Source organism: Salmo salar, chromosome 14 (genome assembly GCF_965601325.2).
Source record: "Salmo salar chromosome 14, fSalSal1, whole genome shotgun sequence".
Classification (NCBI taxonomy): domain Eukaryota; kingdom Metazoa; phylum Chordata; class Actinopteri; order Salmoniformes; family Salmonidae; genus Salmo; species Salmo salar.
The window spans coordinates 3,036,841-3,061,605 of NC_138304.1; the positions used below are offsets into that span (position 1 = coordinate 3,036,841).

Genomic DNA, 24,765 nt, shown 5'->3' on the forward strand with positions numbered 1-24,765 from the left:
TAGTACTGGGCTTGTTAGTACTGGGCTAGAACTAGTTGATCAGTTGAAACAGGTGTGTTAGTACTGGGCTTGTTAGTACTGGGCTAGAACTAGTTGATCAGTTGTAACAGGTGTGTTAGTACTGGGCTTGAACACGATCAGTTGAAACAGGTATGTTAGTACTGGGCTTGTTAGTACTGGGTTAGAACTAGTTGATCAGTTGAAACAGGTGTGTTAGTACTGAGCTTGTTAGTACTGGGTTAGAACTAGTTGATCAGTTGAAACAAGTGTTTTAGCGCTGGGCTTGAATGTGCACCTCCTGAATTGGTTCCCCTGGTAATTGATAGAGAAACACTGGGGGCTACCGTAGCAACACTTCCTGACTTGAGGTAGCTAGAACTGTACACAGTGTATGCGTCCCAAATGGCACCCTATTTGCTTGTAGAGCCCTGGCCAAAAGTAGTGCACTACATAGGCAATAGGGTGCCATTAGGGGCTCGGGCACTTACCTGATTGATGGCTCTGTTTGGCACATGGCCTGTACTCTGTAGACCATATCCTGTTAGCAGGCATCCGGGAGTGACAACTTCTAACCCCTCACTGAGCCACCAATTGTTTAAAACATTTTAGATAAAATTGACATTTTGTTGTCAAATGTGGTGTTTTTGAGGTTCCAGGAACCTCTCCACTCTATGAATTGTGTTTATTTAGGGGATATATAAAGCAGAGATTTCTGTAAACCCACACATTAGAAAGGACTTAAGTCCCCCTAGTGGCATGGCTTTGTGATTACAAAATGGCAAAAAGGTCGGACGAAATACAGTCTCAAATTGAGTTCACTGTAGACAATTATTGTTAATAAAAATACAATTCCATTTACTAATGAAGCATACTTTCTTATTACAGCATATGGGCTACCTTTGGTGTCAAATGGCTGGCCATACAATCTCCTGAATCTATTGTGAACTATTCTAGTTTTCTGTCTTTGCAGATTTTTGATTGTGCTGGGATGTTTGATATTGGCCATACTAACAACTTTCAAAGAACACGAAAAGGCCTCCGGCCATTGGCTTGTTATATTGGTAAGTTTTAAGATTTATCTTGTAAATAAATGCACAAAAGTCCAATATTGAAATACATACATCACATTTTAATATTGGGTCCAATTGCAAAAATATTTACTAATGAATTTAATGCATAATAATAGCAACATTTGATGTGAAATGTTTACTGAAGGTATTCTATTTGTCTTGTTTGACTTTCTTAGGAAACATCCACCATATTTGTCTTCGGAACAGAGTTTGGGTTGAGAATATGGTCGGCAGGCTGTTGCTCCAGATACAAAGGATGGAGGGGGCGGCTCAAATTCGCCCGCAAGCCATTATGTATTTTAGGTAAGATGGAGGAAGTACAGAATACTTTTTGGTTTTACCAGTACACAGCCATATTAAGAGCGCAGCAGTATCTTCATCCAAAGAAACAGATTTAGCATGTGTGTCATTTTTAGGCTTTATGATTATTTGCAGTGCACGTAATTATAATTACTATTTACTACTATTATTTATTATTCATTATTAGTCAGGGCCATATCTGAAAATGTTAAGTACAAAATGCATATACACTCAATCGAATTTAAAATACTGTTACAAAATCCCTTAAGGCCCGCATAGACTGTACAATTTTAGCCGTCTTATGCTACGATTTTGCCGTCCCAGACAAATTTCCTTGTGGGCAAATTCTTAGGTCGTAAACGATTGTCGGATATCTTGGCTCGTTCAGTGTGACAGGGTTTAGGTCTGCCAATTAAGCACCACTACGTGCAGTTGTAGGCTCCGACAAAGTTCTGACAGTGTCAGAAATATTGAGCCATTATCATGCAGTGTGGCTAGTGTTACGAACCGATCCCTGTGACTGACCAGTAGGAACATGGCCGGCACTGAGTATGCACAGTCAGATGAATATAATAGTTTGATTTAAACGTTTACATGCTTTGCAAAAATAACAGTTTCCCTAATAATCTTGTTTACATGACACATCTGAAATCAGGCTACCTGATGGGATTTTGATACGTGCACAAAATCGCCAAACAAAATAAACGTTCTACCACAGCGAATAAGCCAAGTTCGGACATATAAAGTTTGGATTTGAAAACTGTTTCTAGGTTGCATGCTTTCAGTTTTGACGAACTCACTTTACTCGCATATACTGTAAGATATGACATGTCATAATCGTACAAGACTGAACCCGACATACAGTGTAGTAAGCCCTTTAGCTAATTACTAAAATATACTACTACACAGCCATGTCTTTAAATGGTAAATACAGATATTCCCTGTCAAATAAGGACTAACCCAGAGCAACCTGTCGGCACTACATCCAGAGTTGTGTTCATTAGGCACCAAAAGGAAGAAAAATGGACTGGAACAGGGACTACCTGGCTGGGACTACGTGGACTTGTCCAATAACAAATGCTCAAATGCAAAAGGTTTTACAACATTTTCTGCTGTTGCGTGCCCTAATGAACATGACCCATGACTTTTCAGAAAACAATCATCCTCTCACACAGAATTCTTTACATCTGGTTGATATTGTAGACTTATCAGTTAAATAAACATCTATGGGCTGGTTTCCCTAATGAACCCTAATGAATACGACCCAGAACTTTTCAAAACACAATCATCCTCTCACACAATTCTTTACATCTGGTTGATATTGTAGACTTATCAGTTAAATATACAACTGTGGGCTGGTTTCCCAGACACAGATTAAGCCTAGTTCTAAACTAAAAAGCATGTTCAATAGAGTTTCTCCACTAGGCTTAATCTGTGTCTGGGAAACCGTCCCGATGTTATACAAATTGACAATTGGTTTATGAATTTAATCTAATTTTGGATGTTTTGTCTTTTCATTTTCTCTCTGGTAGATATTTTTGTGCTGATTGCCTCGGTTCCGGTGGTTGCTGTGCGTAACCAAGGCAATGTGCTTGCCACGTCTCTGCGCAGTCTGCGCTTCCTGCAGATTCTGCGCATGCTCCGCATGGACCGCCGTGGAGGCACCTGGAAACTACTGGGTTCCGCCATCTACGCACACAGTAAGGTATGGTGTCCATAAACATTTACTCCATCTACTCCCACAGTAAGGTATGGTGTCCATAAACACTTACTCCATCTACTCCCACAGTAAGGTATGGTGTCCATAAACACTTACTCCATCTACTCCCACAGTAAGGTATGGTGTCCATAAACACTTACTCCATCTACTCCCACAGAGCAGGGTTTCCTGTAGGAAAATGTGGTGCTGGATATTTGACAGGCAGCATTTTAATTTACCGGACATTTGACAAATTTACCAGACCCATATGCATTGGGTGTATAACCTGGTTAGGGCATCCACCCACGGTGCTCAGAATGACAGAAATCACATTTAGAATATGATAATTGATATTAACAGAACATTCAAGTCCAGGATGCAAAAATGTGCAGTCCTTTTATCGAATTCTGATGTGCACTTTGAACATGTTAGAATAACTGTCCACATGTACTTTTCCTCAGCCAACAAGACGAGTAACGAACCGCAAAATCACTAAACTATGTCAATCTACTATAGTAGAAAAGTTTACGCTACCTATTCCATTGGTCAGCTTGTCGAGAAATAAATGGCCTATTCCAAACAGACTCTGGGACAGTTGTGGGACGATCCCAAATTATTAGAACTGATAGGCCTAGGCAACATAATTTTTTAAAGCATTGAGTCTGATGCAACCGATCAGAACGTTTAGCTTAAAATATTTCTAAACTATTATTTCTTCACATTATGAGCGCAGCAATGCGCACAAGGCAGTAGGCTACATTTGTTCCATAATGCTATTAGTGGGAAAACACCATTGTCAAAAGTGCATTGCAAATGTGAGCGGTTTCATGTGACAGAGATGAAAATATCCTTTAGAAATTTAGAAATAGAGGAGATCTAATAGGTTACTTTGAAGCAAGGTAAGGCATGCCTCATAATATGTATTAAAACGTTCAGGTTTCAAACAATTAACTATATTTTTCAAAATACTCCATCTACACACACAGTAAGGTACAGTGTTCTTATACTCCATCTACACACAGTAAGGCACAGTGTCCTTATACAAATAAAAAAACTGATATTACATTTACTTTAGTATTCAGACCCTATACTTAGGACTTTTTTGAAGCACCTTTGGCAGTGATTACAGCCTTGTCTTCTTGCATATGATGCTACAAGCTTGGAACACCTGTATTTGGGGAGTTTGTCCCATTCTTCTCTGCAGATCCTCTCAAGCTCTGTCAGGTTGGATGGGGGAGTGTTGCTACACAGCTATTTTCAGGTCTCTCCAGAGATGTTTGATCAGGTTTAAGTCCGGGCTCTGGCTGGACCACGCAAGGACATTCAGAGACTTGTCCCGAAGCCACTCCTGCATTGTCTTGCCTGTGTGCTTAGGGTCGTTGTCCTGTTGGAAGGTGAACCTTCTCCTCGGTCTGAGGTCCTGAGAGCACTGGAGCAGGTTTTCATCAAGGATCTCTCTGTACTTTGCTCTGTTCATCTTTGCCTCGATACTGACTAGTCTCCCAGTCCCTGCCGCTGAAAAACATCCCCACAGCATGATCCTGCCACCACCATGCTTCACCGTAGAGATGGTGCCAGGTTTTCTCCAGACGTGACACTGGCATTCAGGCCAAAGAGTTCAATCTTGGTTTCATCAGACCAGAGAATCTTATTTCTCATGGTCTGAGAGTCTTTAGGTGACTTTTGGCAAACGCTAAGCTGGCTGTCATGTGCCTTTTACTGAGGAGTGGCTTCCGTCTGGCCACACTACCATAAAGGCCTGATTTCTGGACTGCTGCAGAGATGGTTGTCCTTCTGGAAGGTTCTCCCATCTCCACAAAGTAACTCTAGAGCTCTGTCAGAGTGACCATCGGTTTCTTGGTCACCTCCCTGACCAAGGCCCTTGTCCCCCGATTGCTCAGTTTGGCCGGGCGACTAGGTCTAGGAAGAGTCTGGTGGTTCCAAACTTCTTCTATTTAAGAATGATGGAGGCCACTGTGTTCTCGGGGACCTTCAAAGCTGCAGAAATATTTTGGTACCCTTCCCCAGATCTGTGCCTCGACACAATCCTGTCTCTGAGCTCTACGGACAATTCTTTCAACCTCATGGCTTGGTTTTTGCTCTGACATGCACTGTCAACTGTGGGACCTTACATTGACAGGTGTGTGCCTTTCCAAATCATGTCCAATCAATTGAATTTACCACAGGTGTTTCTACAACTTGATTGGAATCCATCTCAAGGATGGTCAATGGAAATAGGATGCACCTGAGCAAAATTTTTCAAGTCTCATAGCAAAGAATACTTATCTAAATAAGTATATTCGTTTTTTTTTATATATTTTTTTAATACATTTGTACAAATTTCAACCTGTTTTTGCTTTGTCTTCATGGGGTATTGTGTGTAGATTGCTAAGGATTATTTTGGTGGGTTACTACATGATTCCATATGTTATTTCATAGTTTTGATGTCTTCACTATTATTCTACAATTTAGAAAATAGTAAAAAAAGAAAAATCTTTGAATGAGTAGGTGTGTCCAAACTTTTGACTGGTACTGTTTTTCAATCTGCAAAGTTCAGAGTGCTTCACGTCCCTAAATACACATCAGAAGTCTTACTGTATGTTTCTTTGTGACTGGCTTTTAGGAGCTGATCACCGCTTGGTACATTGGCTTCCTGTCCCTCATTCTGGCCTCCTTCCTGGTGTACCTGGTGGAGAAGGACGATGTCACCATGGAGGTGTCGGATACTGATAGCCCCACCATTAAGCCCGAACCCCAGGACTTTGACACATATGCCGACGCTCTGTGGTGGGGCCTGGTATGTATTTATAGAAAAGCCTGTAGTTGGTACCTGCCCAGGTCTTTGTTTTAAAAGAGACTGTGGTCGGGACTGGTATGTATTTATAGAAAAGCCCGTAGTTGGTACCTGCCCAGGTATTTGTTTTAAAAGAGACTGTGGTGGGGACTGGTATGTATTTATAGAAAAGCCCGTAGTTGGTACCTGCCCAAGTCTTTGTTTTAAAAGAAACTGTGGTGGGGACCGGTATGTATTTATAGAAAAGCCCGTAGTTGGTACCTGCCCAGGTCTTTGTTTTAAGAGAATCTCAGCCAACTGGTATATTCCCAGTTTGCACAAAAAGTTCTAAGAACCATATGTTTCCTAGAGAGCGCGGTTGCCCTATGTTTAGTGATGCGCGGGTTGACTCATAACCCGCACTCCCCGCGGATTACCGCGGGGCGGCCGGTTTAGGATCATGAAATATTGTGTGGATGAAGGGCAGGTGGGATAAATAGAAAACAATACCTTAAAAAAAATCTAGAAATGTTTCATTCTTGTGCAATTTATATCTACAGTATAGTCTACATTTACGTTTTTCTTTCATTATTTTAGACTACCTGGCATTAGTGCGTAAGCCTAAGCTTTAGGGCCTAACTGTACGCGCGCCAAAAAGGCCTACACGCCAATCGCCAAATGCTTTTGGGAACGGCATTAAAAAGTTAACGCTATTCACAGAGGCGAAAAGGACAATGTCGGATTTCAATTCAATTAGAGAAAAGCTGTGAAATGGAGAGTTGGAAAGAGAGGGTCAGGAAAGTCATTTTTGGAAAAGATTTGGTGAAATGGTAAAAGAGGATGATAGCAGTGCCAGCTATATTATGTGTGATGATTGTGAGGTGCTCTACAAATTCCACAGTCACAAGACGGGGACTTCAAAAAGGCTTATGGCACATGAAGGGAACTGTAGCCTGCTGTTCAGATGGGTTAAATAGAATCTGAAATCTGGACACTGACTGTAGGTCTATACCAGCTCACATAGCCGTAATATTAACTCCTGCAGAATTAAGTATTTCTTACAGTAAAATTATACACCAAATGCACATTTTGACATGGGCACAGGAGTATATATGGAGTATATAGGAGGATATGATGTATTTCTTTCAGCATCTTGAGAGAATGTGGGGGGCAGGACCAAGTTTGGGAAACTGAGTGTACAAAACATTAGGAACACCTTCCTAATATTGAGTTGCACCCCCTTTTGCCCTCAAATCAAATCAAATGTATTTATATAGACCTTCTTACATCAGCTGATATCTCAAAGTGCTGTACAGAAACCCAGCCTAAAACCCCAAACAGCAAGCAATGCAGGTGTAGAAGCACGGTGGCAAGGAAAAACTCCCTAGAAAGGCCAAAACCTAGGAAGAAACCTAGAGAGGAACCAGGCTATGAGGGGTGGCCAGTCCTCTTCTGGCTGTGCCAGGTGGAGATTATAACAGCACATGGCCTAGATGTTCAAATGTTCATAAATGACCAGCATTGTCAAATAATAATAATCATAGTAGTTGTCGAGGGTGCAACAAGTCAGTAACACAAGAGTAAGTGTCAGTTGGCTTTTTCATAGCCGATCTTTGAGAGTATCTCTACCGCTCCTGCTGTCTCTAGAGAGTTGAAAACAGCAGGTGTGGGACAGGTAGCACGTCCGGTGAATAGGTCAGGGTTCCAGCAGGTCTGGGACAACAGGTCTGGGACAGGTAGCACGTCCGGTGAACAGGTCAGGGTTCCATAGCTGCAGGCAGAACAGTTGGAACTGGAGCAGCAGCACAGCCAGGTGATCTGGGGACAGCAAGGAGTCATCAAGCCAGGTAGTCCTGAGGCATGGTCCTAGGGCTCAGGTCCTCTGAGAGAAAGAAAGAAAGAGAAAGAGAGAATTAGAGAGAGCATATTTAAATTCACACAGGACACCGGAAAAGACAAGAGAAATACTCCAGATGTGACAGACTGACCCTAGCCCCCCGACACATAAACTACTGCAGCATAAATACTGGAGGCTGAGACAGGAGGGGTCAGGAGACACAGCTCAGAACAGCTTCCCACAGTTGTCAAGTTTGCTGGATGTCCTTTGGGTGGTGGACCATTCTTGATACACAGAGGACACTGTTGAGTGTGCAAAACCCAGCAGTGTTGCAGTTCTTGATAAACTCACCTTTGTCTTTCCCATTCACTCTCTGAATGGCACACATACACAATCCATGTCTCAATTGTCTCAAGGCTTAAAAGCCTTCTTTAACCTGTCTCGTCCCCTTCATCTACACTGATTGAAGTGGATTTACCTGGTCAGTCTATATAATGGAAAGAGCAGGTGTTCCTAATGTTTTGTACACTCAGTGTATATATGAAGAGAAGCTGCATGTATTTAATGGTAGAGAAGTTGACTAACAAATAGTTGGAAATTATAAGCAGAAACATATAAACCAGGCAAAAAAAAATCCTGCAACCCTGTCAAAGAATTGTTCCGCTATCTCTGACTGTAGCCTACAGCACATTTTCTATGTTAGGGAGTTAGGGACTGGTGCAGGCCTCAGATTTTCGCTTTATCACACACATATAGTCAGGCGGTTGCGGATGGGTTAATAGCAATTGTGGGCGGGTGCTTGTGAACAAACAGCTGACCCACGCACCACTACTATGGTTATTTTTTCATACAATGGTGCAGAATAGTTGCCTGGCTTTGGAACATTCTCAGCACATTTAAGGAACTTGAAAAAAACCATGATTTTCTTGTTACATTTCATTACTTTAACAGAATGTTTCCTGTAAGTTCCCACATGGTTACATTTCATTTAATTGTAGGTAATATTCTAAGAACAATCTCAAAATGGTTTAATATTGGGAATGTTCTCAAATAGTTTAGAGAACTATAAGAAACAGCCTCCATTTTGGGAGAATTTCATTACTTCAGCATAACATTTCCTCCAGGTTCCCTAATGGTTCTAGTTAATGTCATTTTGGGGCGTTATTCTGGGAACATTCTCAAAAATGGTGTGATGTTGGGAATGTTCTCAAATAGTTCAGAGAACTTTAGGAAACAACATTCTTTTGGGAGAATTTCAGTACTTCAACATAATGTTTCCTGGAGGTTCCCACAAGGTTCTATTTAAAAACATTTTTGACTATATTCTGGGAGTGTTCTAAAAAATGTGATATTGGGAAGGATCTCTGAACTGTTTCAGAACATTCCCAATGCCACACCATTTTGAGGAAACGTTACATTACAGTAATGAAATACAAAGAAAGTTAATTAAAGATGCTGAGAATGTTGCAAAGCCAAGCAACTATCCTTCAACAGTCCCATAAAGTTGTGGGAAGGTTGTATGCAGAATAACTATAGAACAACCACTCTCTCACAAGCTCTTAGAAAGTTGTGTGCAAGGTGGGATGTATAGACCTAAGTAGAGCCAAACTCAATCAATCATGCCTTAGCAATGTTTATGTAATGTTTTTGTACACTATTGCCCATTCATCTTTAATGTCTGAGAGCTGGAAGCATCTGCAGTACATATGGATAGCTATAATACCAGCTGGCATGTCACACTTGTCCACTTTTAACTTTGAAATCAAGATCCCATCTGCATCTTTACAAATTAAGCAACATTCACATTACCAACCATTTTGTACATTTCTTCAGTTTCCATGGCGCCATGTATGAAGATCATGTCTCTCTCCCCTGTACATAGATCACATTGACCACCATTGGTTATGGGGACAAAACCCCAAAGACGTGGGCTGGGAGACTGTTAGCTGGCACTTTTGCTCTCATTGGAGTGTCATTCTTCGCTTTGCCTGCAGTAAGTAAAAACTCTTGGATAGAGTGATTACATTATTGTGAAATGTATGAATTATCACATACTTTACAAATGCATTTGTTTTGCAATTGTACATCAAGATGCAAATTCTATACCACACCAGTGTCAATTTGTTCGAATGTTAAAATAATTATTAATTATGTACTGTATAGTAAGACCACTTATTTACACACTTGTCATTCTTCAAGGATTAGGTGACTGAATCATCAAAATTAAGAAGTAAAATTTTATTGATGAATAAGGTCTGTTTTCTTAATGGATACATACAGTATTTGATATAAAGTGTATGTTCCTTAGGCTATGTGTAAACTTGGTAAACTCAGTGGCTTCGCAAAGGCGATCAATAGTTGATTAAAGGCCCAGTGCATTCAAAAACGTGATTTCCCATGTATTATATATATTTTCAAGCTGAGGTTGGAATAATACTGTAAAATTGTGAAAATTATGATAATACCTTTTTGTGTAATAGCAGTTTCAAAAGACTGCATTACATTTTTGCCTGTTTTGGTGGAATGGAATTTTGGCCTGCTTGGTGACATCACCAGGCGGCTAAGTAGTTAACAGACCAATAAGAAAATGAGTTATAAACCTCTCTGCCAATAACAGCTAGTTATTTCAGTTTGTATCAATTCTTGCTTGAGAAATTGCTCTTTACTAAGAAGCAATTTTTGTTGAAGACATTCACAGTAAGGTACTTAATTGTTACCCAGAAATGATATGATATATTGAGATAAAAACGGTTGCATTGGACCTTTGATGCTGTCTTTTCCACAATGGGAACGATAGTTAATGAATGCTGCCTGTCTCCCCCCTAGGGCATCTTGGGCTCAGGCTTGGCTTTGAAGGTCCAGGAGCAGCACAGACAGAAGCACTTTGAGAAGCGTCGGCATCCAGCCGCTGGGCTTATTCAGGTGAGACTACAGTAATAGTAAGGGTGGAATGCCTCTCTCACATACAAAAATCCCTTAATGGTTATGGCATACAATATCTGAATGAAAATCCATGAGAGAAAAGGGACATTTTTTATTATCAAGGGGTATATTTTACTGGCACAACCTAAATCCCTATAACTTAAGTAAAGAGATTACCACCCCTAAAATCACTGGATGACAGTATAGGTCAAACTGGGGCACATTCTGAGTGTGCACTTGCGGTTTCCTCCCTAGGCACATAAATGATTATCCTGCCTGTGTGGTTACGAATCCTGCCACCTACCGGCCCTACTCTGTATGTCTATGTCTATCTGTGCTTGGAGTTAAAAACAATTATCCAAAATAAGCCAGCAGTGTTATTAAAAATCTTAGTGCAACATTCAGCGAAAGTTCAAGCAAATTGTTATTCAAATATCTCCAAATAACCTTTAAATGTAGTTCTCGGAGTGCTAAGAAAACGTTTAACAATAACAAAACTTTCACAACGTTTAAAGAATGTTCTCAGAATGTTATTTAATCACCTATAATTTCCATTCTCAGACCTATACATTCGTTAATTAAATGTTCACAGAATCCACCTTCAACCTAAAAACAAATGTTCACAAAACCGTCTGGAATGTTTGTTTTTTATACATTATGAGAACAAAAGCTTTGTTTTACCGGTCAGGAAACTTGAGGGTTTTGTTCACAGAACAAATCTGAAACCAAAAACACCTGTTTCAAAAAATTCTAAGGAACCAAATGTGCTCGCTGGGAAGACTTGAGAAAACAGGATAGATCTGGTATGTCGCCTTAATGGAACAATGACAGCGGATCAAGGACTGAACCCTGTGGGGCCTCTGACATTTATTCCCACTCCATACGCATAGTGGTGGTATTGTACTGACTAGTGATTTCCTTAAAGGTGCAGTCAAAAACGTGATTTTAATTATATTTCCACACTACGAGGTCAAAAGAACACTCTGAAATTGTGAAAATGATAACTCTTTTTTTAACCTCTCTGGGCTAGGCGGGATGAAATCGTCCCACCTACGCAACAGCCAGTGTAATCCCGCGGCGCGATTTTCAAATACCTTAGAAATGCTATTACTTCAATTTCTCAAACATATGACTATTTTACACCATTTTAAAGACAAGACTCTCATTAATCTAACCACACTGTCCGATTTCAAAAAGGCTTTACAACGAAAGCAAAACATTAGATTATGTCAGCAGAGTACCCAGCCAGAAATAATCAGACACCCATTTTTCAAGCTAGCATATAATGTCACAAAAACACAGAAGACAGCTAAATGCAGCACTAACCTTTGATGATCTTCATCAGATGACACACCTAGGACATTATGTTATACTATACATGCATGTTTTGTTCAATCAAGTTCATATTTATATCAAAAACCAACTTTTTACATTAGCATGTGATGTTCAGAACTAGCATACCCCCGCAAACCTCCGGTGAATTTACTAAATTACTCACGATAAACGTTCACAAAAAACATAACAATTATTTTAAGAATTATAGATACAGAACTCCTCTATGCACTCGATATGTCCGATTTTAAAATAGCTTTTCGGTGAAAGCACATTTTGCAATATTCTGAGTAGATAGCCCAGCCATCACGGCTAGCCATTTAGACACCCACCAAGTTTAGCCCTGACCAAACTCCGATTTACTATTACAAAAGTTTGATTACCTTTGATGTTCTTCGTCAGAATGCACTCCCAGGACTGCTACTTCAATAACAAATGTTGGTTTGGTCCAAAATAATCCATCGTTATATGCAAATAGCGGCGTTTTGTTCGTGAGTTCAAGACACTATCCCAAGTGTAAATAAGGGTCACGAGCATGGCGCAATTCGTGACAAAAAAATTCTAAATATTCCATTACCGTACTTCGAAGCATGTCAACCGCTGTTTAAAATCAATTTTTATGCCATTTTTCTCGTAAAAAAGCGATAATATTCCGACCGGGAATCTGCGTTTAGGTAAACAGAGGAAAGAAAACAAAGCATTCGGTCGACGTGGGCACGCGCCTGAGTCTCACAGTACTGTAACCAGCCACTACCCAAACGCGCTACTTTTTTTCAACCAGAGCCTGCAAAGCCATGATTTAGCTTTTTCCCTGCTCTGAGAGCCTATGGGAGCCGTAGGAAGTGTCACGTTACAGCTAAGATCCTCACTCTTCAATAAACACAGACAAGAAGAACGACACCTTGTCAGACAGGCCACTTCCTGCATGAAATCTTCTCAGGTTTTTGCCTGCCATATGAGTTTTGTTATACTCACAGACACCATTCAAACAGTTTTAGAAACTTTAGGGTGTTTTCTATCCAAAGCCAATAATTATATGCATATTCTAGTTACTGGGCAGGAGTAGTAACCAGATTAAATCGGGTACGTTTTTTATCCAGCCGTGTCAATACTGCCCCCTAGCCCTAACAGGTTAAGTGGGGTAGGCTCGAGAGTCTAGACCAGTGGTCACCAACCGGTCAATCGTGATTTACTGGTCGATCTCCAAGGCATTCCTAGTCAATCATCAAACATTTCTGTAAAAAAAATCAATGGATAAGCCTTGCATCCCTATTTTTTTATCGTTTCGCGCTGTTGATAGTAGGTGCACTTGATTCAGCAGCCCTAGGACCGGGAAGGCAAAGTGTTCCCATTTTGAACCATTTAATGTGTCTAAAGGTAGAACTCCGCCTACCCGGCAGGCCCAGAGAGCAAATCAAGTGCATCCATATGCCTACCGCTGGCCAATCAGATAGCTCAGATCACCTTGTCGGCACAGTTTCCTCGAGCCGTAGACCGTTAAAAGAATCCTTGAACACACAGCAAAGTTGATACTGTGAGATTTCTAAACTTTTAAAATCATGACTAGAGGGCCTCCTGAGAGGCGCAACGGTTTAAGGCATTGCATCGCAGTGCTTGAGGCGTCACTGCAGCCCGGGTTCGATCGCAGGCAGTGTCACAGCCGGCCGTGACCGGGAGACCCATGAGGGGGCACACAATTGGCCCAGCGTCGTCCGGGTTAGGGGAGGGTTTGGCTGGCCGAGATTTTCTTGTCCCATCGCGTTCTAGCGACTCCTTTTGGGTGACGCATGGCTCTTGACCTTCGCCTCTCCCGAGTCCGTAGGGGAGTTGCAGCGATGGGACAAGAGTGTAACTACCAATTGGCTATCACAAATTTGGGGAGATAAAAGGGTAAAAGGTACAATAAAAAATACCTAAAAATACATTACTAGAGAGACTCAACGAATACAGCAAAGAGCTGCTGTTTTTCAAATCAAAACAAATGTTATTTGTTACATGCGCCGAATACAATACGTTACCGTGAAATGCTTACTTACAAGCCCTTAACCAACAGTGCAGTTCAAGAAGAAGAAAATATTTACAAGTAGACTGAAATAAAAAGTAAGAATAACAATAACGAGGCTATATACAGGGGTCACCGGTACCAAGTTAGTGTGCGGGGGCATAGGCTAGTTGAGGTAATCTGTACATGTAGGTGGGGGCGAAGTGACTATGCATAGGTAACAAACAAACAGCGAGTGTACAAAAGGGAGGGGGGTGGTGTCAATATAAATTGTCCGGTGGCGATTTTATGAATTGTTAAGCAGTCTTATGGTTTGGGGATAGAAGCTGTTGAGGAGCCTTTTGGTCCTAGACTTGGTGCTCCGGTACCGCTTGCCGTTCGGTAGCAGAGAAAACAGTCTATAACTTGGGTGACTGGAGTCTCTGACAATTTTATGGGCTTTCCTCTGACACTATTATATAGGTCCTGGATGGCAGGAAGCTTGGTTCGCACTACCCTCTGTAGCGCCTTATGGTCAGATGCCGAGCAGTTGCCATACCAGGCGGTGATGCAACCGGTCAGGATGCTGTCGATGGTGCAGCTGTAGAACCTTTTGAGGATCTGGGGATCCATGCCAAATCTTTTCAGTCTCCTGAGGGGGAAAAGGTTTTGTTGTGCCCTCTTCACGACGGTCTTGGTATGTTTCGACCATGATAGTTTGTTTGGACCCCAAGGAACTTGAAACTCTCGACCCGCTTCACTACAGCCCCGTCAATGTTAATGCGGGCCTGTTCAGCCCGCCTGTTCCTGTAGTCCACGATCAGCTCCTTTGTCTTGCTCACATTGAGGGAGAGGTTGTTGTCCTGGCACCACACTGACAGTTCTCTGACCACCTCCCTATAGGCCGTTGCATCGTTGTCGGTGATCAGGCTTACCACTGTTGTGTCGTCAGAAAACTTAATGATGGTGCTGGAGTCGTGTTTGGCCACGCAGTCGTGGGTGAACAGAGAATACGGGAGGGGACTAAGCACACACCCTTGAGGGGCCCAAGTGTTAAGGATCAGCGTGGCAGACGTGTTGTTGCCTACTCTTACCACCTGGGGGCGGCCCGTCAGGAAGTCCAGGATCCAGTTGCAGAGGGAGGTGTTTAGTCCCAGGGTCCTTAGCTTAGTGATGAGCTTTGTGGGCACTATGGTGTTGAACGCTGAGCTGTAGTCAATGAACAGCATTCTCACATGGGTGTTCCTTTTGTCCAAGTGAGAAAGGGCAGTGTGGAGTGTGATTGAGATTGCGTCATCTGGGCATCTGTTGGGGTGGTATGCGAATTGGAGTGGGTCTACGGTGTCTGGGAGGATGCTGTTGATGTGAGCCATGACCAGCCTTTCAAAGCACTTCAGGACTACCGACGTGAGTGCCACCGGGCGGTAATCATTTTGGCAGGTTACCTTCGCTTCCTTGGGCACAAGGGATTATGGCGCTCTGCTTGAAACATGTAGGTATTACAAACTCGGTCAGGGAGAGGTTGAAAATGTCAGTGAAGACACATGGTCAGCGCATGCTTTGAGTACACGTCCTGGTAATCAGTCTGGCTCAGCGGCTTTGCGAATTTGACCTGTTTAAAGATTTTGTTCACATCGGCTACCGATGCGTTATGACGTGTGACTTCATCGTTTTAGTTCCTTTTTTTGTTGTTGAAAGGTTTAAGACCTTGTTATCACACAGTCATCCAGAATAGCGGGTGCTCTCGTGCATGCTTCAGTGTTGCTTGCCTCGAAGCGAGCATAGAAGGCATTTGGCTCGTCTGGTAGGCTAGCGTCACTGGGCATCTCGCGTCTGGGTTTCCCTTTGTGGTAATAGTTTAGTAATAGTTTTCAAGCCCTGCCACATCCGACGAGCGTCAGAGCCGGTGTAGTAGGATTCAATCTTAATCCTGTATTGACGCTTTGCCTGTTTGATGGTTCATCTGAGGGCATAGCAGGATTTCTTATAAGCGTCCGGATTAGTCTCCCGCTCCTTGAAAGCGGCAGCTCTAGCCTTTAGCTCGATGCAGATGTTACCTGTAATCCATGGCTTCTGGTTGGGATATGTACGTACAGTCACTGTGGGGATGATGTCATCGATGCACTTATTGATGAAGCCGATGACTGAGGTGGTGTATTCCTCAATGCCATTTGATAAGTCCCAGAACATATTCCAGTCTGTGCTAGCAAAACAGTCCTGTAGTGTAGCATCCGGGTCATCTGACCACTTCCGTATTGAGCGAGTCACTGGTACTTCCTGCTTTAGTTTTTGCTTGTAAGCAGGAATCATGAGGATAGAATTATTGTCAGATTTGCCAAATGGAGAGCTTTGTATGCGAACTCTGTGTGTGGAGTAAAGTTGGTCTAGAATTGTTTTCCCCTTTGGTTACACGTGACATGCTGGTAGAAATAAGGTGAAACGGATTTAAGTTTGCCTGCATTGAAGTCCCCGGCCACTAGGAGCACCTCTTCTGGGTGAGCATTTTCTTCTTTACTTTTGGCCTTATAGAGTTGTTTGAGAGCGGTCTTAGTGCCAGCTTCGTTTTGTGGTGATAAATAGATGGCTATGAATAATACAGACGCGAAATCTCTTGGTAGATAGTGCGGTCTATAGCTTATCATGAGGTACTCTACCTCAGGCGAGCAATACCTCGAGACTTCTTTAATATTAGACATCGCACACCAGCTGTTATTGACAAATAGACACACACCCCCGCCCCTTGTCTTCCCAGACGTAGCTTCTCTGTCCTGCCGATGCACGGGAAACCCAGCCAGCTCTATATTATCCATGTCGTCATTCAGCCACAACATGGTGAAACATAAGATATTTAATGTCCCCTTGGTAAGATAGTCTTACCAGTTTCTTCCAGTCCGCAGTGAGTAATCACTTTTCTGATGTCCAGATGTTATTTTTGGTCATAAGAGACGGTAGCAGCAACATTTTGTACACAATAAGTAAAAAAAATAAAGAGTTACGCAAAACAAACTACTAAATAGCACAATTGGTTGGGAGAATGTAGAACGTCAGCCATGTTCTTCAGTGCCATCTTTACGAGTAAGTTCATGTTTAAGTTGTTATTCAGCACTGTCAACACTTTGTTCAACAGTTTTATAAGCCATAAAATGCGCTTTCTACCTTCTTCCACTCTGCAATGAATGAGTAAGTGTTTCGATCAGCTTGCGTTGTTATTATTTGTGGCGCGTGTCTTTTTTAATATCGAGGAATAGTTCACTTTCTCTGGTCATTGGAGTAGCAACATGAATTTGTGCATGAGGCAGAAATAATGCAGTGCGAGGGGGGGGGGGGGGTGGCCGCAGTAGGCTGTCATTGTAAATAACAATTTGTTCTTAACTGACTTTCCTAGTTAGGTTAAATTTAAAAATAACAAATTATACAGTACCAGTCAAAAGTTTGGACACCTACTCATTCGAGGGTTTTTCTTAACATGGCAAAGGGTGGTTACTTTGAATAATCAAACATTTTAAATATATTTTTCTTTGTTTTACACTTTTTTGGTTCCTACATGATTCCATATGCGAGTACTACAATGTAGAAAATAGTAAAAATACAGAAACTCTGGAATGAGTAGGTGTGTGTCAACTTTCGACTGGTACTGTATATTAGACATACAGTGATGATTTAATAATACATAAAAAAAACTTCATGGGGGTTTAATTGGCAACTGGTACACACACAAACATGGAAAAAAACAGTTAGATGACTTTCCTTACAAAATGTGTATTGTTTTCTTTCGTGTGCAGTCTGCCTGGCGATACTATGCCACCAATCCCATCAGAGAGGACCTTATTTCCACATGGAGATTCTACGAAACGGTCATCTCATTACCCTGTTTCAGGCAAGTACTTGCGTACATTTCTGATACATATGTAGGATCTTAATTTGAGCCAGTTTGAAAAATAAAATAATCCTGCAGCAACAGTTTATTTGCATTTTTATGTGAATTTTTGTAGGGGTTGATATATTTAGAAAATTAAGTCTGGCATTTCAAAGTGGAAATTACAAACAAACCTTTTTAAACCTCAAATACACAACAAGTTTTACATTTCCTGCATACAGGAAAGTTCTCCTGTAACAGGGTGATCAAATTAAGATCCTACATATGTATGTGAAACTCTCACTCTTTATCTATGGCATGCTACAATGTGTTTTTGTTTGATCAAGTGTTGCATTCATGTTGTCAATCCAACATGTACAGTGTGAGTTTCTTAATGATTTATCAATTAATTTGTGCATTTGTATCCTCACCATATGATTTGTTCAACATTATTTGTTTTGTTTTTTAGTTTGCATGATTTACATTACCCTGAGTTGGAGACATTGGTTTCCATGGAAAACTGGATTCCTGCAACCAAACAGGATAACAATCTGTGAGGTAACACAGATGTCATTTGGTCCTATTTTAACTGTCTGTCTTTTTCATCACTGATTTGTTTTCTTGGTCAAAATATACATTAAGTGAAATGTCTGTTATAGGACTTAAATAATATTGTCATTAGAAATAACAGTTGTCATAATAGCTAGTTGATGACTGAATAAGCATCTAATCTCATGTTAACTGCCTCATAGAGCCTAACAGCATTATTAATATAGTTTTATTGCTAAGACTCTACCTTAGCTTCCTCTTGTAATGTGATCCTACATGATCTGAAATGTAAACATAGTGTCTAAATATTTTCATACAGTTTTACTTATTTATCTATAGGCCTAGTCCTGTTTTTCACTGGTATTCTCTGGTACAGGACAAATATAGAGATTGAGATGTTGGAGGTTGTGCAAAACTACTGTCCTTAGTGTCCATTTCATGTTATATTGAGTGGTAGCATGCATTTTAAGTTCTTAAAACTGCGTTAATTTACTGTATTTTCTTTCTGTGTCCAAAGGAAGGATAATTTCGAGGGCATAGCAAGGTAGGTCACCAATGACTGATCTCTTCTACTGATAGATCATGTATAGTCACGAACATGGAAAGTCACTAGTATAACAATCTCTCATGGCATTTTCATTAGCTCATTTAGCTCATAAGACTAACGAGGGTCCCAGAATACCCCTTCTTCAAATAACTTCCTCGATTAATTCACAACTCATATCAATCTGCCAACTAAGTAGTGGCTAATGGCCATTATAAATATGTGTTCTATGACTTTCTCTCACACACGTCTTCTTCTTTAATGAAGAAACCTCTCAAATTAGATACATTATTTTTAGAAATCTATTAGCTAGTCCATTAGTTACTTTTCAATTATAATGACTGTTAGATCATTAGGAGAGTTGGATAATTCTGTGAGGTCTTGACATTCGTACATTTTATTTTTATTGCACCATAGAACATTAATACAGGGCTAGGGCTGTTACGGTGACCGTATTACCGCAACACCAGCGGTCACGAGTAATGACGGTTTAGTCACGGTAATTAGGCTTCTCCAAGCTCTGATGCTGCTGATGGTCATTAGTAGCCTACCAAACTTGCTAACTGCCTTTACTCAGCACTGTATTGTCCCTCTAATCACTCTGACATCAATGCAAATGTCATCGAAAATCGAATCAAACACTTCATGAGAGATCATGTTGCGCAACATTTCTATAGGCTATGCAATTGCGTGAGAAGAGTTTTGATGGCCTCTATTAAAAAGAGGAGGATCACATTAGCTTTCTAGGCCTACTATATTTATTTCTCAACTTTCCTAATATTAAGTACATTGCTTCTCTTTACAACAGGAGTATAGCCTACCTGGCTGGCATGAAAATATACCATGGGAAAAGCATCCTCCATTCATGTATTTTTTCCCCCCTGCCCCTGTTTCAAGACCGATGCATGATAATGGTCCATTCTAAATCAAAACAAATTTTACACATATACTATTTAGTATATGTAAAGACAACATTAAATCAAGAATAGTCTGATGGGTGACAATATAAGCTTATCACTTAAGAATGATATCTATATATATGATATATAGGCCTAGCCTATAGAAGCTGATGGCAACCTCTTCATTTTAATAAAGGCCATCACTGTTTTCTCGCGCAATTGCATAGCCTATAGAAATGTTCTGCAACATGAGCTCATGGTCTCTCATGAAGTGTTTGATTAGATTTTCGATTACATTTGCATTCATGTCAGAGTGATTAGAGGGACAAAAGTGCTGAGTACCAGGCAGTTAGCAAGTTTGGAAGGCTACTAAAACCATCAGCAGCATCAGAGCTTGGAGAGGCCTAATTACTGTGACTAAACCGTCATTACTCACATGGAATTTGACAGCCTTCGTGACTCGTGACCGCCGGTGTGGCGGTAATATGGTGTCATGAGAATTTTCATCCCAATGTTGTGAACTCAACTAAACCTTAAGCTTTGAATAATTCCCAGGGGTTGTAAATCCCTGGTTAATGAAGAATTAGACAAAGTCCCAGTCTGCAATAGGTCAGAAATGTATTCAGAGAACGTTCTGAAAATCATACTATGCACATTGCCTTTTATACCTCACATTTGGTCATACCATACCCCTTATAAATACCCCTCCTCTTCTCTAACACTGTCAATGCTATTTAGAAGAATTTTCCAACAAATACATTGCTTCAATATGTTTCATAATCTACTGCAAGCCTAACGGTTTCTCCCCTCCCTGGGTGGGGAGACCTTCTTCCTGTTATCAGTTTCACAGTTGCCTGTCACAAGTTGTCTGTCGACAGTTTCTCTTCTCCTTAAATGTCTCACTTACATTGCTAAATAGTAAAGTCTTAACTTGTCCTATGCACACACATTAGAGAATTACAGTCTTATAATTGTAATTCATCATACATTTCAGGGTGGAATACTTTAGTCATTATAAATCATATAAATTCCTATATCATATGGTCACTGTAACAGCCCTAGCCATAAGTCAGTAGTGTCCCCTGTCAATGATTTTGGAGGACAGAATAATTATGGTTTAAATGGTTGCACTGTACAGATCCGTCTACACCTGTAAGATATCAAGACAATGCGTGCCTGAATACCTACGGAGGTGGTCAGGAAGATCTGATTACAATCTTTTAAAGGCTTTCGGGTCTACACATTGTATTAAAATGTGAAAATGATTAGACTGATATTCTTTCAAAATAACATGATGTATTTATTTTAAGACAATTAATGATGGCATAAGTCAATGGTGCTACCTGTCAATGATTTTAGAAGCTGTTATAAGGATTATTTAAGTGGTTTGACCATCCAGATCTGTTTAAACTTGATTAATATCCAGACACAATGCCTACCTTTGGAGGTGGTCAGGGAGATCGGCCGTGATTGTGAGTCCCATAGGGCGGCGCACAATTGGCCCAGCGTCGTCCAGGTTTGGCCGGGGTAGGCCGTCATTGTAAATAAGACTTTGTTCTTAACTGACTTGCCTAGTTAAATAAGGGTTAAAAAAAAATAAAAATAAGAATTGTCTAACCTGTCTAAAAATGTTCTGAATGTAGACAAGATCAGGAGAAAGGGTGCATGTTAGCACCAGTTATAAACAGGGCTTAAAAATGTGAACACAATTAGAATGTGGTCAAGATCAGTTCAAAGGTGCATGTTAGAACCAGGTATAATCAGTCCCAGGTTGACGTTCACTGTAGCATGTCCTATGCCAGTGTTTCTCAACTCCTTGAGGGTTTTAGCCCCACATAATCATCAATCAAGGCCTTGATGATTAGTTGAGAAGTTGAATCCGGTTTACTTGTGCTGTGTGGGGCTACTTGAGGAGGAGAGTTGAAATACATTGTCCTTGGAAAGACAAGAAGGCCCAAGGCCCTCTTATGTTCCTACTGTACTACCACCTTTCAATAGTCCTTTTCATTCATGGATATTCATTACCCTACATTTAATGGGATGTTATTTTGACAACAACCACTTTTATAAACATTGGCTATATCCCAATTACCTCTGCTTCCTCCCAAATTGTGCACTTGTTCACTTCAAAGGAAATTACTGCTATAAAAAAAATATGGTAGAAATTCACTGTATCCCAGGCCTCCACCAATCCAATGCTTTTAGATTTTTTTTTTGTCCCAATAGGCACTCATTACAAGACTAGAAGAGGATGCGTTCTGCTCCTGGCTTGCCGCCCCCCGCGCTGCTAATCCATGTTCACCACTCAGGATTGAATTACTGCCCCTAAATGCTCCTTGGCAGCCACCCCAAAGGCCAGCCCAGGCACCTCTGCCAAGTCTGAGACAGGGAGGGGGAGAGAGACAGACAAGAGAGTGAGGGGAAGAGAGAGATGGAGGAGAGAGAGTGTTTCCATGTAATTTAAAAGATAAGGTGGATAGCAAATCAGTTTTCGGTCATATGAGAAACAAAAGTGCCCCGATCCACAACTAATGGGCAAAAAGGAGAGGTGATCTCTTGTTTCTTATTGGCCCGTTCAATGTGTTTCTCCTACTGCGGTCTTTGAGTCTTCGTTCATACCTCAGTACTGAAGCACTGTTACGTTTAGGCAGCAGACTGTGAATCCGTCCCCAGTCCAAGGCAGACAGCCCAAACAAAATAGAAAACAAATTATAGGGTTTTCTGTCAAGGCAGTGATATCATCATGCGTGTCCACAGAGAAGATCCTGAATTGAACTCTATTTTGGAGAAATTGATTCACAGTAGCTGATTGTCTGCCTTGTTTAAGTGTTTATTACCATATTGTCATTACTGTTATTATCATCTATGTCATTTAATAAATTCAAGTCACTCATAGGAAAAATACTTTCCTCTCCCCTCTCTCTCGTCTCAGTCAAAAGCTGAGTTTGCTGGAGCGTTGTCGCATGCCTAATTCGCGACAGTCGACAGTAGTGAGGGGCAGGGTGCTGATGCCGGGGAACCCGGACATTGAAGAGAGTCCTTCCAAGGAACCCAAACCCGGCGGCTTCAGTAACCGGGAGCGGTTTCGCACAGCCTTCCGGATGAAGGCCTACACCATGCGTCAGAGCTCTGATGGTATAACAACACTGCCAAATTCAGCCAATTCCAATCCACATTTCCTCAATTATAATTTAAGTTTACTTCCTGAATTGAAATTAAATTGACACCAACCCTGCTGTCTATCAACACAACTGTGACCATCTGAAATAATTCAGTAAAATAATCTGTTGTTGCAGTATATGGTAATCTATTTATGACCTATTTTGTTTTACCCAAAGAACTGGGTAAGGTATGAAGACTTTATATATTCTGTATAAAGCCTTTATAACATGTAGTTTGTAAGTAGGGACAGTCTTTGTTCCCACAGATGCTGGAGCCCTGCAGGACCCTGAGGAGAGGGGCTTTCCTGCAGACATCCTCCTGGAGGAGATGATCCCCACGCTAAAGCTGGTCATCAGGGCAGTCAGGTAATAGAAGTTTATGAAAGAGAGAGAATTTAAATGCATATTACATACTTTACATCCAACCACTTGGCTCTCTATGAACTGAGGGATGGGGCCGGAGAAGTTTAACCTCTTTTATATTCATAGACAGAGCTATGGGATACAAGGACTGAATTCATGAGATCATCATGAGTTTGTTTTAATCCTGGCCTTATTGTGGTACCTCTACATTCCAGCTCGGTAATAACCGGGTAATCAGTTGGTAATAACTATGTATTTACTAGGTAATTAGTTAGTAATTACCATTAGTAGTTACCTTGTTGTTTCTTCCCCAATCCTTTCCTGACATCTCAGCCAGCACGTTTGTTACCTGGAAACAGTGACTGTAGTGTGTATGTAATAACTCTGCATCAGTGCTGGAAAGTGCATCATAACCTGTTTCTCTTTAGTTTTAACGTTATATCCCTTCCCCATAACAAACATGACAGTGACATGTGCTTGTATAGTAAAGTGTAAAAGTATTCACTTTTTTTTTTTTACCAATCACAAGAGCTTAACCGCCCCGGATGCCCTAATGGACATGCCACCACTGGTCTGTTTCCTTCCACACCATTATCTGTGGGTGAATAGGGTTTTTAATGGGATGGCATGTTCTGTTGGGTTTCATTTTTTAAAAAGTGAGCGTGTGCACCATAAAACTATGGGAAAGGTGTTGAATTCAAGTCACTAGAAACTGAATTGCTCCAGAAATTGGATTGCTTTCCAAGTTACTCAGAGATCGATAGAGCTAGAGAGACCATATTTTATGACCAACAACGTATATACAGTTGAAGTTGGAAGTTTACATACACCTTAGCCAAATACATTTAAACTCAGTTTTTCACAATTTCTGACATTTAATCCTAGTAAAAATTCCCTGTTTTAGGTCAGGTAGGATCACCACTTTATTTTAAGAATGTGAAATGTCAGAATAATAGCAGATAGAAATAAAAGCTGAAATAAATCATTCTTTCATCACATTCACAGTGGGTCAGAAGTTTACATACACTCAATTAGTATTTGGTAGCATTGCCTTTAAATAGTTTAACTTGGGTCAAACATTTCAGGTAGCCTTCCACAAGCTTCCCACAATAAGTTGGGTGAATTTTGGCCCATTACTCCTGACAGAGCTGGTGTAACTGAGTCAGATTTGTAGGCCTCCTTGCTCGCACACACTTTTTCAGTTCCGTCCACAAATTTTCTATGGGAATGAGGTCAAGGCTTTGTGATGGCCACTCCAATACCTTGACTTTTTGTCCTTAAGCCATTTATCCACAACGTTGGTTGTATGCTTGGGGTCATTGTCCATTTGGAAGAGCCATTTGCGACCAAGCTTTAACTTCCTGACTGATGTCTTGAGATGTTGCTTCAATATATCCACATAACTGTCCATCCTCATGATGCCATCTATTTTGTGAAGTTCACCAGTCCCTCCTGCAGGAAAGCACCCCCACAACATGA

At 41.0% G+C, this 24,765-nt stretch overlaps 1 protein-coding gene across 1 annotated transcript in view; it reads left to right on the forward strand.

Moving 5' to 3' along the window:
- kcnq3 (potassium voltage-gated channel, KQT-like subfamily, member 3) overlaps positions 1–24,765 on the forward strand; it is a 169,646-nt gene that overhangs the window by 125,796 nt on the left and 19,085 nt on the right. Inside the window, exons 3-12 of the mRNA XM_045693793.2 lie at positions 971–1,061; positions 1,247–1,373; positions 2,903–3,075; positions 5,693–5,866; positions 9,562–9,672; positions 10,506–10,601; positions 17,697–17,795; positions 18,841–18,863; positions 22,695–22,897; positions 23,190–23,289. Coding sequence (XP_045549749.2) covers positions 971–1,061; positions 1,247–1,373; positions 2,903–3,075; positions 5,693–5,866; positions 9,562–9,672; positions 10,506–10,601; positions 17,697–17,795; positions 18,841–18,863; positions 22,695–22,897; positions 23,190–23,289 — 1,197 coding nt within the window. The remainder of the gene's footprint in view (positions 1–970; positions 1,062–1,246; positions 1,374–2,902; positions 3,076–5,692; positions 5,867–9,561; positions 9,673–10,505; positions 10,602–17,696; positions 17,796–18,840; positions 18,864–22,694; positions 22,898–23,189; positions 23,290–24,765) is intronic.